At 49.4% G+C, this 17,142-nt stretch overlaps 1 protein-coding gene across 6 annotated transcripts in view; it reads left to right on the top strand.

Annotated features, from left to right (window-relative positions):
- The window catches only part of KSR1 (kinase suppressor of ras 1), a 146,243-nt gene extending 137,570 nt beyond the window's left edge, over window positions 1–8,673 (top strand). For 2 of the 6 annotated variants that reach the window (XM_012726453.1, XM_012726452.1), the window contains 2 exons: window positions 1,801–1,934; window positions 5,940–8,673. In XM_012726453.1, the coding sequence (XP_012581907.1) occupies window positions 1,801–1,934; window positions 5,940–6,018 (213 nt within the window). In that variant the 3' untranslated portion in view covers window positions 6,019–8,673. Of the gene's footprint in view, window positions 1–1,800; window positions 1,939–4,002; window positions 4,261–4,700 lie in introns of those variants that run through there. The other 4 variants (XM_012726451.1, XM_012726456.1, XM_012726454.1 and 1 more) reach the window with 3 other exon arrangements.
- The last annotated feature ends 8,469 nt before the right edge of the window (window positions 8,674–17,142 follow it).

The following is a 17,142-nucleotide window of genomic DNA, read 5'->3' as shown; positions in this document are numbered from 1 at the left end:
AGGGGAGCAGCGGGCGGGCCAGGAGAGGTCTGCCACGCCATGTGGATCTCCTCCGGGGCAGGCGGGGATTGAACTCATGCAGAAGTAGCTTAAGCTTCCTAGTGCTGTGCTTTAACCCGCTGCACCACCAGGGAGGGCCCACTGTTTTGTTTTTTTATTCATTCCTGGATCAGTTATCCAACCCCTGTGTCTCATCTTCACATTTATTTCCCATTTTGCACTCCAGCAAATTGAGAGTGAAATTTAAAGCAACAGCCTCCTAGCAGATGCATAGGAGAATTTGAATCCTTGCATGCCTAAAAAAAAAAAACTTTATATTGTCCTCAACTAGGAGTAAATTCTGGATTCATAATAATTGTTCCTCAGACCATAAAGATTAAAAATGCTGTCTACCAAGTGCCCAGTGCATTTTTTAGAAGCATGGCGTTGGTATAATTTCAAATTTTTGCATAAACCCTGTTTTATTTTTTTTTTGGAAATACCTAGAATCTTCTCTTTATCCATGTTACAGTGAAAATATATCTGAGGGTAGGTTTTTTTTTTTTTTCTTTTTGTAGTGAGGTCTCTTTATTGAGCCTTTTCAGTGGAAGATTTCTGTTCCTTAAAAGTGGCTGGAAATTTTTCTTTCATGTTTTTGATAGCTTCCTCTTCTTAACATTTTTTTTCTCTTGTAGAAATTCCCATTTGACAGATTTGTGAGTGAGCCTCTGTGTCTTTTACCTTTATTCATATTTTCTTTTTGAAAATTTTATAATAGTTTATTTTTACATATTTTTGTGCATTTTCCATCTCAGTTGCAATCCCCTTGGGTTTCCCATCACCAAATCACCCATGTGCCATTACCATAGCATATTTTCAATCCTTTCAATTGGGCCCACAGTTTGGGGAATTTCCTTGATTTTATCTTCTAGTATTTGTACCTAATGATGTTTCAGAAGTTATATGACTATATATTATTGCTTATTTGTGGATTTCTATTGTACCCTGGTTTTGTTTGATAGAATTGATTCTATAAGCGCACTCGTGCACACACACACACACACACACAGTTTCCTCCAGTTGGTGCTATAGTTGGTTTATCTTTGCTCTCTTGTTTTCCTGACATGGTGAACAGCCCCATGAAGTCTAGTCGTGTTTCATAACAAGAACTCGAGCTTCTGAGTCTAAGTGGATGTGTACTTTCTGTCCTCTCCCATGAGTGCTTTCTACCTGGTGGTGTGTGCAGGCCTATTTTCTCACACCTTATTCTGAAGCAAAAGCACAAAGGTCTGCCAGCTCTCCATATAAATGGATCCTAAGAATAGGCAACAGAATGCCAATGTTAGATGGTTTTACTGGGGAGGAAAGGCAAGTGGGATATCTGTTCCTTTCACTCTCAACCACCAGCCGGGATTCGTCCTGCCGTCGCTGCCAGCTTCCTTGAGCCTTCAGGCCAAGGCTCAAACTCTTGTTACATTTCACCTGTCAACAAATTGCTTTCCATTATAAAAAAATCAGTGACTTCATTTCTGATCTACTTCTTATTACCTGTTAATGAAATCCCTGGGCTTCATTGTTGTTCCTCATTGTGTTGGCCTTCTAGGAAAGAACGGCCAAGGTCATCTATCTCCTTTTTAACTGGAAGCTTGTGAGTTCTTCTGAATGTCACTTATTTCTCTGCTCTACCCCAGTCATCTGATGCCAGCAGGGGATTCAGGGGCTCCTTGAGAACACTGGAGGGACCCTGTGCACAGTGCCCTAACAGTGCCTTCCCTGCTTCCAGCCAGCTGTCATGCCCACTAATGCCAGCTCTACTTACAGGAGATCCTGTCTGCCTGCTGGGCTTTCGACCTGCAGGAGAGGCCTAGCTTCACCTTGCTGATGGACATGCTGGAGAAACTGCCCAAGCTGAACCGGCGACTCTCCCACCCTGGGCACTTTTGGAAGTCTGCGGAGTAAGTACCCCATCAGGGAGCCCTACCTGCCAGGCATCTCAGTGGGCTCCACCAGCTGTTTCCACCCAAAACTTTAATCTGAGGGATACACAAAGCAGATGACCCAAGGTAACTAGTTCCTTGCCCAAGTGAGACGAGGGTTTCATTTACCATGTTTATTTCAGAGATTCCTTCATGGCCCATGGTCATTAGTTCTGTACTGGGCTCAAACTATTCCCAGACTAGAAATTCTGCTTAGGGTGGGGCCAGAGCCAGCACCACCTGGATCAGAACGTTACTAAACCCAGTAGCTGTTACTTAAAATGGCGCAGACTCAACACAGAGCTTTCTAACCCCAAATGAGCCACCTGTCATTGGAACATCACCAGTTGTGTGGTGCTTTGATCCGTTTAATCACACAATCCTTTGCACCCTTTGGAGCAGGGATGGTCTCCACTGGGCAGGGAGACAACTTCAGCTCCCTACTTTTGTCCTGTTCCTTCTTTCTTTGCCCCTCTGACCCCTCTGTGCCAAAAAACAGACCTCTACCCTGCCTTGAGCCCTCTTTGGAAATCTGGGGAAACCCTTCCTTATTCTGTGTCTCAATTTACACAGCTTTAAAAAGAGGGTTTTTGCCAAGATTGGGGCTGGGCCAACTTAAGACCAAGGGGAGGTGTTTCAGGCATTGCTGGCCACCAGCTGTTGGTACTGCCACCATCACTGGGTTCTGCAGCAGGCCCAGCAGCAGGGTGAAGCCAAGATACCCACTGTGTGCTGTGTGTGCCTCCACCACTCAGCTCTGCGCTTTGACACAGGGACAGCTGCTGACTAGCCGTAAACCAGCGGGCTGGCTCTGCTCCCATAGGCTTCATAAGTTCTGATTTTCCCCCAACTCTTTAGAAATGTAAAAGCCATTCTTACTGTCCAGGGGTGGTGGTGACAGCCACCTCCTAGTCTAGAAAGAGTCAGATTGGAACTATTTTAGATTTGTGGGTCATATGGTCTCTCTCCCGTGTTCTTGGAGTGTTTTTTTTTTTTTGGGAGGAAACAAGGGTACAGCTCTTAAAAATGGCCAGTCTTTTGGTGGTCAAATTTGGCTTACATGTGGTTTGCCAGCCCTTGCCTTGCAAACAAACAAACTGGCTTCAGGCTGTAGGGGAGGGGAGGCCCCGCACCCATTGCCCAGGCAGAGGATAATATAGGAGAAGTTGCTGAAGGTAGACTTCACTGGTTTAGCCCAGTGGCAGAGACAGTCTGGAGGAATGACAGCTGGGGGTTGGGGAAGGCTGAATTTGTAATGCACTGTTAGATTCAGAACTGTTCTCCTAAGATGGGCATAGTTAGAGGCTTTTTGCCCAGCCATTCCCAAGTATCGCTGTCACCTGGGGAGGCAGAAAGGCCCAGGCCCGCCCCTCCCAACGTGGAGTTTACAGTCAGGCAGATGAGGGGATGCTTATGTGGGGTGCTGTGAAAGGCATACCTCTGGGGCTGCACAGGTGGCCTCCTTGCAGGGACCCTGAGGAAGGGTCCCCAGAAGGGGTTCTTGGAGCTAGGTTTGGAGCAGGAACTCTCCTGGCAGAGACTGAGGTCTGGGGTTCTCCTAGATTTGCAGGAAGTTCAAGGATCTGGTTTACAGAGCTTGGGCTCCTCGTGTTAGCACCAGGCCCTGGTTTTCTCATCCCCACAAGACCAGGCTGTGCTAGGTGGGTGCTCACATTCAGGAAAGATTCTGGGTTCCCGAAGACCCTGTCACCCCATCTTCTCATTTCATGTGGGAAGCTGAGTTGCACATTGGCTCCTGCCCAGAGCACCAGGGGTGCCCTCCCAGGCGGGAGCACCAGCGTGCCTGAATAGGGCTGCGACGAAGCTTCCTTTTCATGATCTTCATTTGTATGTGCGCAGCCTCTAATTCTCATTTTCTCTTTTCTTTTCCATTGGCCTTGTTGCTTTCTTTTGGGGGGGTGGCGGATGCGCTGGCCTGTCTGTCATCTCCCCCTCTCCCTGCCATCTGGTTCCTGCGACCCCTCTTCACCTGCCCGACGCCATCTCACCGGCGGGACTGCGCCCTGCCCACACCTGGCACTCCCAGTCGCTGGCGGAGCCGCTACTACGGGAAAGGACGTTACGGTCACCCCGACTTTAAGAACTCCTGTCCAGTTCTGGAGGAATAGTGTGTCTTCTGTGACCCCTTCATTCTCTGCCTGTTTGCGGTTATCGCTCTGCACCTCCTGCTTCTGTCCTGTCTCTGCACCCCACTTCCCCATCTTTGTGTGTTGTAGCCCCAGAAACCAAAGGCACGTTCTTACAGCTGAAGTGGTCAGTATCAGGGCCACGCCGGCTTGCAGGCCTCTCACTGGGCTGAGGGAAGGCCCAGGCGTGTGGCAGAGCCTCTGACCACACACCATGGCAACAGAGGCCAGTCTCCCTGCGGGACAGAGGCCGGGTCTCTTTCCCGGGCCCCGTGGTCTCCCTTGGCCAGAGCTACAGAAGGGAAAAGAGCAGCTGTAGTGAACTCTGTAAGTCAAGGCTGACAGTCAGTGAGGAGGGGCAGCGGGCCTGTGCCAGCCTCTGTATGCCACCCTGGGACTGTGTCCTGGGGGAGCTGGGGAGTGACTCTCTCTGCTCGGCCCTCATCTGAGCAGACCCTGCCGCCCCTCTAGCCTGGAGGCGCCCCTCTAGCCTGGAGGCGGGGCTTCCTTTCTCCTAAGGAAGGAGAGTCCCCTCCTCCGCCCGCCCCGCCCCGCTGGGGTTCTGACACTGCTCTCTCCCCTGTCCTCTCCTCCGTAGGTTGTAGGCCTGGCTGCCTTGCATGCGCCGGGGGCTTCCTCCCTCCTAATCGACAACCAGCGCTGTGACCTCTGCTCAGACGCAAACTGAGGCTCGGGCACTAACCCAGGGGACATGATCTCTGCTGCTCCGGTCTTCTCTCCTGAGACTTCTTTTGCTTTGTTTCTTTTAAAACTGGCTCTCTGCGCGGCCTCCGTGGGCCTCAGCGACCACCCTCCCTGGATGGCCCTCCTAACAGACCTCTGAACTGCCTTCCCGGATGGGACTCCTTCCTCTCTAGTTCTTCTTCTGTGGGGGTCTCTTGTGTTTGTTTGGGTGGTCCCATCTCCCTACTAACACCTTGGTGAAAGTTACCCCACCAATCTGAGCACACTGGGGTGTCTGCACTACAGGGTGGGGTTTTGCTTGATGGTTAACCTTTAGGGGGTTCTTCTCCAACGAAGGAGTGGAATGATTTCAGAGCTGCCCAGGGACAGTCTCCTGCTGTTGGGCTGGGGGTGGACACCACAGTCATGCTGCCATGAGAGATGACCAGCCAGGAAGGGCAGTGTCCTCAGAGGCTCACTCTGGAAGCTTTCTTAAAGCCAGTGGGGCAGTGCGGCCTGTCTCCAAACACACTAATGAAAACAAAATTTCTGTCCTCTCCTCCTGAAAGTTACCCCCTTTACTCCTGCCCGGTACAAACAGAAAGTGCTAGATCCCAAGTACTGGACAAGGTGTGGCTGACAGGCCACACCCAGCAACACCTCTCATCCAGCATAGATTCCCGAACCCCCAAGACCTGAGTCGGGGTCTCTGGAAGCAGGCTCTGAATCCACATCACCCAGCTTCTCAGATGGCCCTGATACCCCCCATGATTGAGGGCCATTTCCTACAGGGGCTGTGATGTCATGCTCTGTAGTGGGGGACAAGTATCGTCCCCAATTGTGCTCGGGGCCAGAGCTTTCCTCGGCTGCTGGGAGAAAGCAAGCCTGATGAGCCCGCAGCAGTCACAAGCAAGCCAGGTGCTGGGGGTTGAGATCAGGAAGCCACTGCCCTGCGGGCGGGGAGTATGGCCAGGCGCTTCCCACGGCCACCCGTGACCAAGAGCAGCTGTACAAGGCCAGTGCCCTGCAGTCATTCCCGCTTCTCGGTGGGGCAGGGCCCTCTGCCAGCTGCTGGAACTGGCCCTCCCTAGTGGCACCCTCATCTGACCAGGACCAGCAGGGCTATAATCCATATCTTTGTTCCTCTTTGCAGCATTAGCAGCAGCAAAGTTGTACCCCGGTTTGAAAGGTTTGGCTTGGGCGTCCTGGAGTCCAGTAACCCAAAGATGTAACCGGCCATGTGGTTTTTCTGCTGATTTCTTTCGTAAATGTATTTCTAAAGTACCCAAACCACCACCAAGACAAAGAAAACACTTTGAAACTTCAGCCACGATCCTAAGCGCTACAAACCAGGAATAAAAGACCTAAATTCAGACTATCCCATGAAAACGTGGGTCTGGGAGCTCGAGCCGTGCCTGCTGTTTCTTAAAATGTCACCACAACCAACCTTCCGTCCCCAAAGACAGAGAATGTTTACATGTATGTGTCTGCGGAGTGAACTTGATGTTTTACAATAGGTAATAATAAAAGCAGTCATGTCGAGCGGGATGGTGAAGTGGCCGTCCCCCTCCCCCTCAGCGGACCCTGCAGGTGGTGAGGCCCACGCTGGGCCAGAAGGAAGAAAAGCATCGTGATGTGGCTGTTCTCACATCAGCCAGGAGGACCTCGAGCCTGGCCTGGCCCGGCCCCTGCTTTGGCCCTAAAACCCATCAGTGGAGATCTCCTATGTTCTGTCAAAGGACACTTGCCTTCCTCCTCTGGTGGAGAAAACCCAGCTAGGACCTGAGTTGGATTAGGGGGGCTTGGGTTCCCAGAGAGCTTTGGTTCACCTCTGAACCCCATAAACCAGCCAACAAGGAAGGTGGAGACAGAATCCTCACCTGACTTCCCACTACTTGTATAGAAATTGTTTCATGAAACCCCCAGGAAGGCACCAAGGAGATGGAACCTTGGTTTTTCAGACACATCCAAGGCCCTGACATTTGGCCCCAGGACTAAGGCCCAGCTGCTGCTTATACCTTGAAGGCTTGATGAGATCAAGGAAGTTAAGGGAGGGAGAAGTAGGGACTCTGGGTCTCTGAGCTCCCCACCTTCCCAGTCCCAGGGTGACCTGCCCGTCGGAGCCCACCATCAGTGGGCAGAGGTTCCAGAAGTGTCCACCTTCTCCGCTCCCCCTTTGCAAGGCCTCCACTGCCCAGGTTGGAGACATGAGCGAAGATGGGAGCCACATGCCCCCAACCTTTTCATTTAGGTCTACCGAGCAGGCCCTCCGATCTTCAGAGCCTTCCCAAGCTCTTCTGTGTCCCCTGGAACTGGAGGAGGGGCTGGGTTTGGGCCAGGCGTGTGTGTGAGCACCCGGCCTGTGCAGAAGCTGCCACTTAAAGAGAAAAGTGCCAGATGCCACAGAAATCCGCAAGTGGACATCATATTGGGCTCTAGAACTGGGAGGAAAGAAGTGCCGAGTGGGGATGAGGGTGGGTTCACACTCAGCCCAGTGGCTGTGCTTTGAGCTAAGGTAGGGGCTGGGGAGGGGTGCAGGCGACCCCCAGCAAAGTTCCCCACCCGAGGAGCCTCCTGAGTGTAGTCAGAGCATCATCGAAAACGGGCCAGTGCCTCCGGCTGTGAGGCTGCCGTCCTCTCCCAGGGCCCCTTTAGACAACCCTGTCCCAGAGGACAGCTGTGCGGGATGCCAGCCGCCTGGCTTCCTGTGAGACCTGCCCCTACCTGGTCAGGATGTGGGGAGGAAGCCTGAGGAGCTGCGACCAGTGGGCCAGCTCTGTGGGGCTCTGCTGGGAGACCGTTCCAGTCACCCCCTCTTCGTGACCTCCCCCAGCCAAAGCCGTCTGGTGTGTGACCACCTCCTCTGGTTAAGCTAAGTCGGGATCCTGCACCCCACTCGCCCCTTCTCAGAGGTCACAGTTTGTATCCATGTTTCCATGGACACGCCGGTGAGCCTGGGGGGGTTGGACAGCAGCCAAGCAAGGGGAACTCAACCCTGCCCAGCCCAGGCTACTAACAGCCCACAGAAAATCACCCGCGTTTTGTTTCCCATGAATGTCACTCCTGGTGAGTTCAGGTTTCCTTGGGCACCGGTGGTGTCCTGTGTTCGTGCTGAGGGCCTTGAGGGTGGAGCTGAGGGCCTGGGAGACAGCCCATTCTCTAAGGCTCTGGGTCTCTGCACCGCCTGCCACTGGAGAGAGACCCCTGGGGAAAGTGTCCCCACATGGTCCCCTGCTCCCTCTATTTAAGTGACTGTGAATTGAGGGTAGGGGGCAAGCATGCCCTTGCGTGTGCTCTCCCCGGCTGCCTTGGAAACACATGAAGGACGGCAGATACTGTGAATTTAGCCCCCATGGCCAACTGTGAAGTGGATGTGGAAGGCTGGGGGGGGGGCTCCTTGATGAGCACTCTGGGGGCTGCAGAGACCCCCTCACCTCTGAGAATAGAGCCCAGGCTTTGGCTCCTGACAGCCCCAACCTCTAAAGCCCTCTATGTCCCTGCTGCCTTTAACTCCAGAGCCACAGCCCAAGTTTCCCTCCAACTCTAGGTTATTCGTTGACCTCTGGTATCACCAAACCCAAGATGCTTGTGGGGCCCTGGGTCCCTCTGCTCCCTCGAGGGGTTTCTTGTGATCACAGAAGGGAGGGGCATGCCCTGTGAGCCTGCGTGGGCTGTGCCGGTGGGATCGGGGGCTGTGCAGAGGCATAAATGTGAAGTGGACTAGGAGCTTGCTCAGCCAGGATTTCCATCTGTGTACAAATCCGGCGTCTTCTGTAGCCACAAGGCACACACTTGCTTTTTTGAATGTGATGTAAAGTTTGTACAGTAAAAGTTTTTATATTTTCTATCAACTGCATTTGTCTTCCAGAAAATGCTATTAATTTAAATTAAAATGGTTAGTATTAATGAACCAGTTGTATCTGTCTTATCTCGTCACTGGCGTGTGCCCCCGCCAGGCCAAGCCTGGGTGTCTGGAGTGTGAGTTGACATGTACCGGGTGGTTCTGGGTCAGTGCTGGAGCAGGGTGGGGGACTGCTCAGATGGGCAGCGTGGGAGGGCGGGGACAGAGGGCTTGGGGTTTTAGTCCCCTCTGGAAGCTCCTTCCAAAGGAAGACAGAAGTGGGGCATGGGCCTGGAAGGCAGGTCTTTCCAACAGGGATGAACAGAGACAACAGCACCAAAGGCACAGAGAAGCCTCACGCAGACAGACCGTGAGCAGACCCAGAGTCTCCTCCACTGACGGTGCCTTTACCTTCTGGATGCCTTGGAGTGGGGAGAGAGGAGGTGGTCACCCAAACCTTTTTTCTAACTGCTTCTTGTTGGGAGTGAGTGACCAAATGAGGAGATTTACTGAGGGACTGGATAAGGGCAGTAATAAATCAGGCCTTGCATCCAAAGGTGATAAGGCGGTAATAAATTGGGCCTTGCATCCAATTAACGGGGTCTTGCATCCTCGATGGGACTAGATGAAGGTGATAACGAACTGGGCCTTACATCAAGGGACGTAGCGATGAGTCATCCCTTTGGAATTGGAGTTTTAAATCTGTATAAGAGACCCTTCCCCCCTATAGGGGTGGCAGTAGCTGCGGACCCTACTCTTGGGCTGTCTCAGCTGCTGCCCAAGAGCAATAAACTGTTTGCTCAGCCTCTCTGCCTTTCGTCTTTCTTCCTTGCGTCTTTCTTCCTTGCGGCTGGTCACAGAAGTTGGGGCAAAACAAATTGGTGCCGAAACCCAGGACGGCTGAGTAGAGCCGTCCTCTGAACCTTTTCTGTGGCCTGGCATGCTTCTTTTCTCCTCTCTTTCCTTCTCTTGGAAATGTGCGTGTGGATGTGAGTGAATCAACAGCTCTTACACCAGTCCTAGCGCACCGGCTCGGGCTTGAATGGGACTGCATCCTTAGCCTTGAGACCTGAACAGCTTAGTGGAGACTTGGCCGATAGCTCTAGGCTTGGCCAACCAGGCGTGGGGCTTATACACGTGCTTCTATGCCAAGGGAATCTTTGGATTCCGCGAGGAGTCAGGCGGGAACAGTCAATTTGAATGCACCCTGATCCCTAAGGCCTCCTGGCCTCCCTTTTTGTTACAATCTTTCTGTTGATCTTGGTGTTTTCCTCCTCTTGGTATCACCTCTGTGGTGCCAAAAATATCACGTGATTACATCACAGGAATGAGGTTAGGGTAAGTCACCCCGATTTTGGCTCAAGAACACCCTTGACTCCCCTTCTTTTTTTTCTCCTTTCTCTCAGTGTGGTCCCTCCTAGGGCGTACTCATCCCTCCCAGCATGTTATTTTTTGGTCCCTCCCAGGGCATAGCTTGTTAAATTTGTCCCTCCTAGGGCACACTTGGCTCTTAAGCCGGTTTTTTTTCCTTCTCTCTTCTCTCTACACTTAATGGGTAACTCTTCAGCCAAGGCAGGTAACTTAAACCCCCTCCAATGCATCCTCCGTCATTGGGATACTTTGGGTTTTAAACAAGATGGCCTAAAAAAGAAAAAAATTGTTTCTGTAATGTGATATGGCCCCGGTACAAGTTAGATAATGATCACCAGTGGCCAGAAGGAAGAACACTTGATTAATCAGTTCTTAAAAATCTAGATATGGGGCCCTCCCTGGTGGCGCAGCGGGTTAAAGCACTGCACTAAGAAGCTTAAGCCACTTCCGCATAAGTTCGATCCCTGCCTGCCCCGGAGGAGATCCACATGGCATGGCAGACCTCTCCTGACCCGCCCACTGCTCCCTTCAGCAGTGTGCTTCATCGATCTGCCTGTTCTGCTCCCCACTCTGTCCCTGGTGAATCCTCTCACCCTCCGCATCTCTGGCCTGTACCCCAGTTCTGTATGAATAAATAAATCTTTTAAAAAAAATCTAGAAATGTTGTAATATCGCATGGGCAGACACTCTGAGGCCCCTTATCTTCAGATTTTCTTTTATATCCGTTCCCATCCTTCACTTCTTAAGCTTTGCAATCCTTCCTATATATTAGTGGCAAAAATGGGCATTACCGGCTATTCCCGTCCCCATTGTTCAAACCCAACCCACCCCCTTCCCATGGATGAGGAGGGAGACTATCCTTTCCCCTCCACTCTGGCATCTGACCCACCCCCACCATATCTCACTCAAGAAAAAAAGGCCCAGAACTCCCCGATTACAGGACATGATAGCAACAAAGAGGATAGTAGCAACCGGCCTGAAGTCCCATATGGGAAGGGGACCATATCCCCAGGACTGGCAGGTCGGACCTGATCACATGACCCCCCAACTGGTCCTTCCACTTCACGAAGTGGCAGGACCGGAAGGCACCATTAAGATCTATTCGCCTTTTCCACTTTCAGAGCTCTCAAACTTAGAAAAACGGCTTGGCTCCTTTTTAGGTGACTCTATACAATACACACAGGAGTTCACTTTCTCCATCAATCCTTAGATCTAACGTGGCAGGACATCAATGTCATCCTAGTAGCCACCCTCCCGTCAGAGGTCAAAGAGCGGGTCTTTCAGGCAGCCAAAGAACATGCAGGTCGCCAACATGCCCTTGATTGGGACCATCCGGTAGGGGGTGAGACTGTTCCAGATCAGGACCCAAACTGGGAATATCAAAGAGATAGTCCAGGTAGACTTAGGAGAAACATATATGTCGTCTATCTAATAGCAGGCTTTAATGCCACGGCTCAGAAAACCATGAATTATGACAAGCTCAAAGAAATTTCTCAGGGAGCTGATGAAAACCCGGCACCCTTCCTGGGTCGCCTTACCCACTGCCTACGAAAATACACTCATCTCAATCCCGAACAACCGGCAGGACAAGCCATATTAGCATCCCACTTTATTATGCAGTTTCACCCAGATACTAGAAGGAAAATAATCAAGACAGAAATGGGACCTCAAACTCCCATTAAAGAATTACTAGACATAGCTTATAAGGTTTTCAATACTCGGGATGAGTCAAGAGTTCAGCAGCAGGGTACTCTGGTAATGGCTGCAGTTATTCTCAAAGCCAAAGGGAATCTCACAGAGGGGCATGCTTTAGATGTGGTGATACCAGCCACCGAGAAAATCAATGTCCCCACCGGTTTAATCACCCCCCCCCCCAGGGCCCTGTCCTCAGTGTGATCAACTGGGACATTGGAAAATTCAGTGCCCTAAAAATACACCTACAAGTCCAAAGTTGGTACAAACCCCAACGCCGAGCAACCTGGCCCCTCAATTACCTTCCATCTTTTCCTCCGATAAATGGGCTCCCCTGAATACAGCACTTTTAGCCCTATTGGAATAGGGAGGCTTGGCGGTTGTTCCCATGGGCATTGATGAGCCCCGGGTCCCTGTGATGGTGGCTGGCACCCCGATTCAATTCTTGCTTGATAGGGGAGCCACCTTCCCTGTTTTAAATGAATGGAAGGGGCTGACCATACCGGCTCCTCATCTGTCTATTATGGGGGTAGAAGGAGTCCCTAGATCCCCATGCCTAACTCCCCCTCTTAATTGTAATTATGGAAATGTTAACTTTACTCATTCCTTACTGGTTATGCCTGAATGTCCCATTCCTTTGCTAAGACGGGATCTCTTAAAAACACTCAAGGCGAGGGTATTCTATGTCCTGTAATATCAAGTTTAGGGAACTTGTCCCTTCCTAAAGATTCCTCTCTTGTTATATGGGATGTCTCTAAGCCGGTGGTAGTTCCAACCCAACCGCATGAGGTTCGTCTAAAGGATCCCTCTCAAATTATCCAGATCCCTCAGTTTTATCTCCCTGACTATAAACTGAGGGGTTTAAAACTGGTCATTATGCAGCTGTTAGAATGGGGTCTCCTACGACCGGCTGCATGGCCCTTTAACACTCCCATATTGCCGGTAAAGAAAGTCATGGAAAAATATCGCTTAGTACAAGATCTGCAGGCTATAAATGAGGCCACCATCCCGTTGACACCCTTAGTCCCTAATGCTTCCCAAATCATAGAATCTGTTCCCCCTTCTATGACCTTCTTCTCAGTCATTGACCTGCAGGATGCCTTTTTTACAGTCCCACTACACCCGGCCTCACAAGGTTATTTTGCCTTTACTTGGACTGACCCAGATACAGGTTTAAAACAGCAACTGACTTGGACTGTTTTACCGCAGGGATTTAGGGACAGTGGCAGGAAAATCAGAATGGATTCATAACTCTCGAGTTTTTTCTACAGGACCAACACATGCATGGTCAGTTATGTCCACTGGACCCACAATACTTCGTCTCTCCTGACGAGTAACTCCTCTGGACCCAGTTCCTGAAAACAGTTCTTCCAACGTTGCACCCCGATCTCCGGAATTGGACCCTGTTTAGATATCATGTGGAATATGAATTCCTACAAGGAACCTTTATGGATTTTGACCCTGTACATTCTGCTTTCTTTTCTGGCCTAACTTACTCATCCTCCATTTCTCCTGATACTCCTGGTTATTGGAACTTCCGACTAACTATTCATAAACCCAGCCCACAGGGATCTACAGTCTCATATTTGGTTGGGCAGGGACTCTGGGACCAATCGAGTGGGCAGGCTCCTCTGTTTCACTGGGATGGTACTTAATACCTCCCAGCAGGCTGGACTACATTAGCCTATCTCTGCTCCCTTATAGACCAAACGGATCAATCCTGTCAAAATAGATATCCAAATTACCTTGGGTGTCCATGGTGGTCGTGTGTTAGAAGGGCTCAATATCAGGGTTATGGTTCCATAACAACCCTTAAGAAAAACACCTTTTGGTATGATCATGCCATCGAACAGTTTATCCTCCAAATCACTGATGCCACAAGGCATTATGTGATCAGGGAGTAGGCATGGGTTTCTATAATAACCAATTTTATAAGACCCCCGACGCAGTCTTGACCATAACAAAAGTATGGGAGGTGGATGAAACAGCAAAAACCCTATTAACAATACAGGCAACTCATGACCACATCAGACAACACAGTCAAAAGGTTAAAACTGCATTAACACAGCCTACATGGCCATCCTTAGCTAGTGACTCTGCACATATGCTTTCCTACCTTAACATAATTACTAATCACTCTTGCTTTCTCTGTGCTGCATTCCAGTCTAATGCCTTTACAGCAGTAGGAAGAAAGAATGTGTCTGCCCCTTCGCATCTAAAACTCTCCCGGCCAATCACTTTCCCTTCCTTTCTCCCCTTAAACTCCACCCCAGTGGCGTGCAACCGGACAGAGGTACGTGTAGTATGGGCTGAGGGATGGCTAGCCCCACAGCCCAATTGCAGCTTGGCCGACACGTGGTCACCAGCCTATGTCATACCCTCTTTCACGTTACTCACGGAAGGAGAGATGAAAGAGGCCCAGCAATTACACAATAGGAAAAAGAGGGCAGCCTTTATTCCTGTATTGGTAGGATTGGCCCTAGCTTCCTCTGTCACCACAGTTGCTGTGAGCTCCAGCAGTCTAGCACTAGAAATGAGAGATTTTAAAGCACTAAAAAACGAGGTCCAGGTACCACTTGACTTAGCTGCAGATGCTGTGGAGGATTTGCAAAAACAAATTTCCTCTCTGGCCTCGGTTGTGCTGCAGAATAGACATGCCCTAGACCTCCTGACAGCTGAAAAGGGTGGAACATGTCTTTTTTTAAATGAAGAATGCTGTTTTTATGTTAACAGCTTGGGACAGGTGGAACAAAATGTGGCGAAGCTACACGAGTTGGCCAAGAACATCAGAGAATCCAACACCAAAAGAGATGTCTTCTGGGATGCTGCAACAACCTCTCTTATCATGGCTAGTCCCTCTACTAGGCCCCTTGACATCAGTCATATAGCCCCATGCATGGTCCATTTTTTATAGCCCCATGCATGGTCCATTTTTTAATGGCACGGGTGCAGGCTCTAACCAAGTCACAGTAAATCAGCTCCTGTTACACCCCACAATCCCCTATATTCATTTGCAGGAAGTCCACGACAGTCCCTAAATCATGCAGGAAGCAGCCATGGAGAGACCATGTCCCTTTTCCTAATAACTAAAGAAAAAGTGGGAAATGTTGGGAGTGACCAAATGCAGGATTTTTCTGAGGGACTGGATAAGGGCAGTAATAAATCAGGCCTTGCATCTAAAAGTGATAAGGCAGTAATAAATTGGGCCTTGCATCCAATTAACGGGGTCTTGCATCCTCGATGGGACTAGATGAAGGTGATAACGAACTGGGCCTTACATCAAGGGACATAGCGATGAGTCACCCCTTTGGAATTCGAGTTTTAAATCTGTGTAAGAGACCCTTCCCCCCTATAGGGGTGGCAGTAGCTGCGGACCCTACTCTTGGGCTCTGTCTCAGCTGCTGTCCAAGAGCAATAAACTGTTTGCTCAGCCTCTCTGCCTTTCATCTTTCTTCCTTGCGGCCGGTCACAGAAGTTGGGGCAAAACACTTCTCATTGCCGGTTACATAGAGAGGTGCTTTGGCGGGTGGGCAAACAGAACAAGTCCAAGAGAAAAGGAACCAGTTTTCGTGAGGCCCCTGCTCTAACCAGGAGGTGCTTTTCCCACACCATCTGACCTCGTTGGGTCTCAGAATGCCAGTGAGGAGAAGTAGGAGTTGTAAGGTTTCAGCTGAGGCCCAGAGAGGCTGAGGTGAGCACACAGCTAGCAGGGGGTGGCTTATGCAGTACTTGAATCATGGCCTTGACTCCAAACGCCCTTTCAGAAGTCAGGGAACTTCCTTCCTAGCCAGAGGCCTATCAAACACCTATTGTGTGGCTGAGTGTTGGAACTCAGATTAAATGGCAGTGCCTGGCCTTTTGCCAACCGCCAGTGAGTGGCCCAAAGAAGGGCTCCCTCAAGTCTGCCTGGCAGGCAGCAGGGAGGAGGTGAACTTGGAGAGAATTTGAAACATGAGTGATATGGTATCTGTCAGCAAGGAGGGGGGGCAAACTGCCCTGCAGGAGAGGCATGTGCAAAAGCTGAGCACACACAGCATATTCAGGAAACGAAAGGTCTTCCATAGGTTGTATAAGTGGGAAATAGAGTGATTGTGGAGAGGATCCCTTAAGGATCCTCCCCCCAAGAGTTTACCTTTAACATGGTGGCCCTGGGGAGCCATAAAAATTCTTGAGTATGGCCCTCCCTGGTGGTGCAATGGGTTAGGATGCAGCACTGCAAGCTAGTCACAGCCCTTCAGTGTGAGTTCTATCCTCGCCCCAGAGGTGACCCACATGGCACCACAGACCTCTCCTGACCCGCCCACTGCTCCCCTCAGCAGTGTGCTTCATCAATCTGCCCGTTCTGCTCCCCACTCTGACTCTGGTGAATCCTCTCACCACCCCTGCACCTCTGGTCTGGACCCCAGTTCTATATGCATAAATATAAATAAGTCTTATTAAAAAAATCTTGAGTAGGCAAGAACCATCATCAGATTCATGTCCTAGATACCTAGGATGGATTGGGGTGGGCTTGACTAGTAGGCAAGGTAGAGACTGGAACTTGGATGTGAAGGAGAGGGGAGCAGTAGGTAATAATAAAAGCAATGACAACGATGAACAGCTATATGCCAGAGACATTTTGTGGGGGTGGAGTGGGGAATGGGATTAAAAACAGTGGGGGGAGGGAAGTGCACTGGACTATGGTGATGGCACATGGGTGATTTGGTGATGGGAAACCTAAGGGGATTGCAACTGAGATGGGAAAATGCACAAAAATATGTAAAAATAAACTATTATAAAAAAATCTTTGTTAAACATGTACTGCTATCTTTTCAAGTCCTGAATATATGTGTGCATATACTTTACATATATTTTTATTTATATATACTTTATATAAAAGTCAAGAAACTTTCCCAAGGGATAATATTCCTTAGCATAAAATAAATACATTTAAAAATAGGATGCAATGAACATAAGAACAAAAAATAAACCATTGCTTAGAAAATACTGAATAATTGTACACCAAAATAAAAATACTATGGGTCTCTGTAATTCAAATCTCAAATAGCCCAATATAAACATTCACATATTAGAATTAGTTTTAGACACAAATTCGAATGTACTAATTTAAATGAAAGTATGACATGTTTTCAAAATATTAATTTAAGTTTCTTTACCAGTAAATGAAAATGTATAAGATAAGAATGTATGTATGCACACATAGCTGGACACATACAGATTACAAATACCTAAGGACTCAAATGTTCTCTCTCAGATTTAAAGGCTGACTTCAAGACTACACTCACACCATTATTATCTCCCTTTTGCTATCCTTTTGTTACATATGATGTTATGGTAATCATAAATTAAAATGAAAGTTTCTATTCTAAGGCAAATTAATCCAATTTAAATAATATTTTAGATTTTAAAAACACTAAAAAGATTACACCAGGACATTTTAGATTCCTGGAAA

The sequence above is a fragment of the Condylura cristata genome, unplaced genomic scaffold, assembly GCF_000260355.1.
Source record: "Condylura cristata isolate star-nosed mole 26May11 unplaced genomic scaffold, ConCri1.0 scaffold00017, whole genome shotgun sequence".
In the NCBI taxonomy this organism is placed as follows: Eukaryota; Metazoa; Chordata; class Mammalia; order Eulipotyphla; family Talpidae; genus Condylura; species Condylura cristata.
Note: the sequence above shows the minus strand (reverse complement) of the source record. Positions and strands in the feature narration are given on the sequence as shown.